Consider the following 6,479-nt stretch of genomic DNA (forward strand, 5'->3'; position numbering starts at 1 on the left):
TTGTGGGTGAGCTAACATCTGTGGTTGGCACCCCTGATATAGGGGCACCCAGTGGAGGAACCTTTGACCAGTCCTTCCAGAGCTGCTGGGAGCTTGTACCTTGTCCCAGAGGAGATTTATTGACTGGAATTAGAACCTGGAGCTGTCATAAAATCTGATTCCCCAGTCTACCACGACTATTTGGCAAACTTTACACTGCAAGAAACGAGAAAGCCTCCTGTCTCTCAGCCGTCTGGTTAGTGAGCCTCATAGAGCAGCTGGGTCCTCTGATCCAAATTGAGCCTGGGAGCAAGGCATGTATGGATCCTTCTAGAACCTCTACGTGGAGGCTGACATTTGCGCCTGGGAATCTGAGCAAGGTCCCCTTTGATTGTAGCAAATTTAAGTTATTCCTTTTGTTCTTCAGCCTTCTGATAGACTTGACCTTCCAGAGGAGTCCTGTGAATAGTTACAGCCTGGTCCTTACTGCACTGAGGGGATCAAGGGACCCACCAGCTTTCTTATGCTTGGGAAGGTACAGCCCAGGGAGGGTGACGTCTCTAGTTCTCAAGTCAGAGTGATAGTGGTTGTAGTGACCACCACAGAGAATGGCCAGATGGAGAGGCCATTTAGTAGGGTCACTGGTGGCAGAGGCCAGGTGAGGAAGTTCAAGAACATCGGGGCCCAGCACGTCTGAGACAACACCCAGGGCACACTGGGAAGTATCAGAGGGATATTCTGAGGTGGTTAATTTTTTAAAAGACTATTTTTTAAGAGAGGTTTTAGGTTCACAGCAAAATTGAGAGGAAGGTACAGGGGTTTTCCCATATACCCCCTGCCCCCTACATGCATAGCCTATCCCATTGTCAACACCCAACACCAGAGGGCATGTTTTTGTTAAATTGGTGAACCCGGTTGACACATCATAATCACCCAAAGTCCTTAGGTTACCTCAGGCTTCACTCTAGGTGTGCACTCTATGTGTTTGTATCCACAATTCCAATATCATACAGAGTAGTTTCACTGCCCTAAAAATGGAGGTGGCTAATTTTCAGCATTTGATCCAGAGGCAGCTTGAGGCATGGCAATTTGGACATGGAAAGATAGTATAACTCCATCTGGTAGTCACAGATGGGTGAGGACTAGATCTTTGAGTTAGAAAAAGAAAAAACACTTTCTAAAAAGGAGTGCTGACTGAAGGAGGTCATTGGAAAAATGCTGGGAGACGTTTATGTGTTGTTGGGATTCAAGCACCAGATGATGCGGCTATCTGGGGAGATAAGTTTGGTGGGGTTTTTTTGTACCCTGAGAATAAAATTAACAATGTCTAATGACAAACAATGGTCAGTTTACATAGAACGATGTAGACAATCCTTGACCACCTACTATGGACCAGACATGGTGCAGGGGTCTTCCACACCCTATCTGATCCTCACGATGTCACCGTGAAATGATCATTACCCCCTTCTCAGAGAAGAAGGAACTGAGGCTCTGAGAGTCAAGAGCATTTCCTAAGGTCTCACAGTTAGAAATTGCTGGGAGCCCCCAATGGGTGCTGCATTGTTGTTATTTTCTTCCTTTCTGGTTCAGAAATCTACAAACACAGTGGAAATCCGTCCTGAAGGGATACATAGATACACTTATCAATTCCTTAGTTTAGTGCAATTAGTCCAGGCTTCAGCCACTGAGAGAGGGAAAGCGAGAGATGGAGCTGCAGGTTTCCGTAGACCGAGGGTCAGGCAGACAGAGGAGCTGTGGGAGGCCATCTTCACAGCTGCTTCTAACGCAGGATTTTGTGGCTTCTTCAGGCTGTCACTACTTTTGCCTTTGGGATAGCCTCGCCAAAACAGTGTCTCAAGACAGCCAGAGCTACCATGGAAATCTCTGTAGTCATCCCAATGTTTTCTGTCTGCAAGTGACCAAACCATGTTCAGAGTCCACAGCAATTCCAAGAAAGTTCCTCCTATCCCCCTACCCCAGCCAAGGGCCTGGAGGCTATATTCATTCTCCTGCCCTCCTCAGGGAAACAGAAGTTATGACCACTTTTTAGTGGTGGGCTTGTCTGAGCTTTTCCTGACAACCAGCGGGGTAGACTAATGGAATCCTTTTGCGTGAGCTTTCTGGGTGGGGCCATTTGTTTTTGACTTGCGGTGGGTAGGGAAGAGGGTTTGTGTCTGGCTTCCTGGGGCCAGAGCTCTGGGGGCAAGATTGAGGCCGGCTTGGTGGTCTGCTTTTACCTGGGTTCTACCCCTGCAGAGGGAAGGTTGTGGCAGAAGCTGAGGGGAGGCTTTGGGAAAGCATGGCCACAGGGTCCACTGTGCACCATGTACTATTCACGAATGCAGCCTAGAAACTTCTATCTGCAGCCCCACTTCAGCCCTGAACTCCAGACTCATGTCCAGCCACACTACTCAACAGGTCCACCTGGATGCCTAACTGGCCACCTCAAACATTCCACTGCAGTGTCAAATTCTTGATTTTCCTCCCCAGACCTCCTCCTCCTGCCTTCGTTCTCATCTCATCTCATCCATGGCCCCCCTCCACCCAGTCATTTGGCTGGGAGCCCTGGAGGAGCTGTAGTACAGAGGTGAAGAGCAGGGACAGCTGGGGTTTGCATCCTGCTTCTGCCTCTTACTAGCTGTGTGTTTTGGGACAACAAACTCGGAAGAGGTGAAGGGGTAGGGGGTTAAAGCCATGCCCCAGATCTTACATTAAAGTGTTCCTGAATGCTTGCATAGGTCCACGGACCTTGGGCCTCCCTTGTCCCAGTGCTCTCAGGGCTCTCAGGGGCCTGTCATGGTTCTGGGTCGGCCCAGCCTCTCCCTGACTACCCACAGGGACATCTTAGAGGTGAAGAATCCTAGAGGGTCAGAGGTGGCCAGACTCCCAGCGGTCTTCCAAACAGTCCCTCCTTCTGTACATGGGGAAACTGAGGCTGAGAGAGGCAGTGACCTGTCCAAAGACCGTAAGTGGACTAGAAGCAGACCCAAAATTTGCCCTCAGGCATCCTGACTCCTTGCCAGCAGATTCCTGAGAACCACTTGCATCATTCCTGATGACCACTGTGCATCAGACTGGGTGCACAGCCTGGTCACCTACCCCAAGCAGACCTCCAGGAGAGAGAGACAGTGAACTCCAAAAAGGGCTCTACCTGCAGGTTGCGGGACTCGCCATATTTCAGACTGGTGACAAAGTGCTCACAGTTTCCGCTCAGAAGACTGTACTCCATCTCCTCACCAAATTCCTTCTTCGCAGAGCTGATGATCTTGTTCCCGGGCTGTGGTTTGTACTCCTTGTCCGAATGGTTGTTGACCCAGGAGTGGCAGGCCCCCACCTCATCCTTCAGGAGCTCCCTTTTCACCACCGCTCTGCTGCTCAGAGCAGAGAAGGTGCTGGAGGAGCCAGCTCTAGGGTACTCACCTGGGATCAGAAAACTACCCGGTACTGAAGGGGGAGGCGAGGTAGGGAGAGAGAAGGCACAAGACCAGAAAGAAGGACAAAGGGACTCTACTCCTTCAGTGTTTGTCCCGTTACAGATGTGAATGCAGGCTAGACAGATGTTTCTCCTTTTACTTCACAAACTGAATATTTTTTTCATATTAATGAATGTTGTGTCAATGGCTGCCATTGTGTTCCATTATATCAATGTAATCCTCTCTTTGACCAATCCCCTATGATTGAGCATTTAAGTTGTTCATTAATTTAGCCATTATAAACAGTGATGGTAAATCATATTTGTTGTTTGTATATCTTTGTGCACTTGTGTATTTCAGAAAGAGTTCAAAGTTGTTTTAGTACCCACTGTGTTTTGGACAGTATGATGTGCAACTTTTCATATATTCCCAAACTTAATCTTTTCACGTTCATAGTAAATATTATCATCTCCATTTTACACCCAAAATTGGATCCAGAGAGACATTATCGAGCTTTTCTGGCACAGTTCTGGCCATATGCAGAGGTCCACAGAAGAGCTCTCAGCTGATGGAGTCCAGATTCCATTCTATAGGGAGTCCCCATTTTATTTTCTAAGAGGGAGAGTAACTAATGAGCACACTAATTAAGCACGCTTATCGTATGTTTCAAATCTAAAGGCTGATGTTTGCACTTAGACTCTATCCCGTAAGAAAAACTATCTGCACACTCTGGCACAAAAAGGACCCCAGGTCCTTACAGTCATTCTTTCTCATCCAAACCTCCCTAAGGGGCATCTGGATTAAGTGGGTTTGATTTACTATTCACCATCAATTCAGACATTTTTACAACTCTGTCAAGATAGATGATAGCTTGTAGAAAACTGCTAAGTTGCAAATATATTATTCTCATTGTGATGACGATTTTTGTCCAGTGACAGTGCAAACACTTGGTGGAGAAGGTTATGGTGCCATTGCTCTGTAGGACATGAGCCAGTTTGCATCTCGGTTAGCAGTCTTATGGCAGCATATTTTTTCTTTCATTGACTATACATACATCTGTGTCCTGCATTCTCCTTTTTTTTTTTTTTTTTTTTTTAAGATTTTATTGAGGAAGGAGAACAAGACTTTATTGGGGAACAGTGTGTAGTCCCAGGTCTTTTTCCAAGTCAGGTTGTTGTCCTTTCAATCTTAGTTGTGGAGGGCGCAGCTCAGCTCCAGGTCCAGTCGCCATTGTTAGTTGCAGGGGGCACAGCCCACCATCTCCCACGGGAGTTGAAGAGTCAAACTAGCAACCTTGTGGTTGAGAGCCCACTGGCCCATGTGGGAATTGAACCGGCAGCCTTCGGTGTTAGGAGCATGGAGCTCCAACCACCTGAGCCACTGGGCCGGCCCCTGCATTCTCCTTTTAACTGGCTTTGTCATCCTCCTTCTTTTGCTATCAATGAGTTAAATAACTCATTCATAGGCACTCATATGCATTTGCATGAGACTTTTTCTTTTTGATGTATAAGCCTGTGAGAGCTGCTCCTGTAAAGGAGCATTAAGTAAATACTCCCAAGAAACCTAGTTCTGTGAAATCATGAGTGCAAAAGATATAGCGCTGACAAACATTCTCCTGTAAGAGACCACAGACACTCAGAGACTTGGCTGCTTTGTCAAATCAGACTCTGCATACCCGGGGAAAGTGGTTTGGAGCTGGAGAGAGAACGCTCCCGCAGCCAGGCTTCACTGGGGGAGCCCATGAACCTCTCCCCTTGCTTGGTCAGGGCCTGTGGGACCCCACTGAGATTACTGCTCTGGGAGAAACCAACTCAGGTGTCTCTTGGTGGGGTTTGAGTTTCGATTGTTCTTATGATGTCAACAAGTCTTTTAAAAATTATGCTTTCAACAACGCTTACTTGGAGGAGCCAGATGGATCACATAACCATCTCCTACATACAGGGCCCAGTGCCAATAGCCAATGTGGAAAATCTCAATCAGGTCACCAGGCTTGAGTTCTTCTCAAAAACTGCAACAGAAAAGGCCACGAAGGTGTAGACAGGCTTCTAGGCAATGGCAGAGACCCTGCCTAGGAAGCTGCAGCTTGGCCTGGGGACCCCTTGCTGATGTTAATCACCTGGTAAGAGCCTGGTGGGGGAAGAAATCCTGACCCCAGTGGGGTCTTCAGCCTGTTGTAGCTTTTAGAGGTTGCTCCATGGGGAACTGGAAGCCAGTTAACTGGTTGCCTGGAAAAATGATCTTGTACATTGGGAGAGTGGATATTTGTCCAGTGTGTATATGTTGTGTGTGTGCGTGTGTGTATGTGTCTTGTGTGGCTCTGTATGTTGTGTATATTTATGTTTTGTGTGTATGTGTATGCTGCATGTATGTGTGTTGTGTGACAACGTCTGTATGTTGTGTGTGTGCATATTGTGTGTGTGTATGTTGGGCGTGCATTGTGTGTGTGCACACACTAGGAGGCAGAACTGCACAGGCAGGTCCCTGTGCACGTGTACTGAGCGCGCTGACACAGCAGCTGGCATGGAAAAGCGCTTCCCTGATGCCGGGTCCCCAGACCCACCCCAGCAACATCAGACAGGTGAGTCTTGAGCGTCTCTGCCCTTCTGACCCTCAGGTCCCCATCACGCCTCTTGCCCTGGCTGTCCATGGCTGCAGCAGGCACCTCCTCTCACTCTGCCCCCTCCAGTCCCGACACCCACCTCGGGAGATGCCCACCTGAGAGACGGAAACCGACAGCATCCTGATGGGATCTGGGCCTTCAAGGGAGCCCTTGTGGGGCCACCCAGCTTCCTGCACTGGGCGGTGTATGGAGAGGGGTGGGGGCTGCCACACTCACACAGGGCTCTGCTGGCACTTTTCCTACCATAACTGCAACCCTCACACCGCCCCAGGGGGAAGGAAGCACCACCCGATTGCTCTGGTGGGGAAACTGAGGCTCAGAGAGGTAGAGAGACTTGCCCAAGAACACTCAGCTGCTCAGCTGGAAGGGGCCAAGCTGGGTGTTCTCTGTCACGCCGCCCCTGTCCTCGTTCATCCCTGCCTTCCGCCCCTCCCTAACCTCCTTCCTGCTCCCTAATGTCCCCACCC

General features: G+C 48.9%; 1 protein-coding gene across 1 annotated transcript; it reads right to left on the reverse strand.

Moving 5' to 3' along the window:
- Positions 1 to 448: 448 nt before the first annotated feature.
- Positions 449 to 6,039, reverse strand: LOC117030952 (phospholipase A and acyltransferase 4-like). Its single transcript, XM_033121218.1, has 4 exons — positions 5,949 to 6,039; positions 5,291 to 5,389; positions 3,131 to 3,399; positions 449 to 694 (listed from the first exon to the last, which is right to left on the reverse strand). Exons 1-4 carry the CDS (start codon positions 6,037 to 6,039, stop codon positions 449 to 451), a joined length of 705 nt encoding a protein of 234 aa, XP_032977109.1.
- Positions 6,040 to 6,479: the final 440 nt, after the last annotated feature.

This window comes from Rhinolophus ferrumequinum, chromosome 11, assembly GCF_004115265.2.
Source record: "Rhinolophus ferrumequinum isolate MPI-CBG mRhiFer1 chromosome 11, mRhiFer1_v1.p, whole genome shotgun sequence".
In the NCBI taxonomy this organism is placed as follows: Eukaryota; Metazoa; Chordata; class Mammalia; order Chiroptera; family Rhinolophidae; genus Rhinolophus; species Rhinolophus ferrumequinum.

Bases quoted from the DNA above. Each gene is read 5' to 3' on its own strand.
- LOC117030952 (XM_033121218.1), bottom strand. From the start codon at position 6,039: ATGGACAGCCAGGGCAAGAGGCGTGATGGGGACCTGAGGGTCAGAAGG. The intron at 3,400-5,290 runs GTAAGCGTTGTT...TTCTGATCCCAG, and splicing joins GATCCATCTGGCTCCTCCAA to GTGAGTACCCTAGAGCTGGC. The intron at 695-3,130 runs GTAGAGCCCTTT...GATACTTCCCAG, and splicing joins GCGAGTCCCGCAACCTGCAG to TGTGCCCTGGGTGTTGTCTC.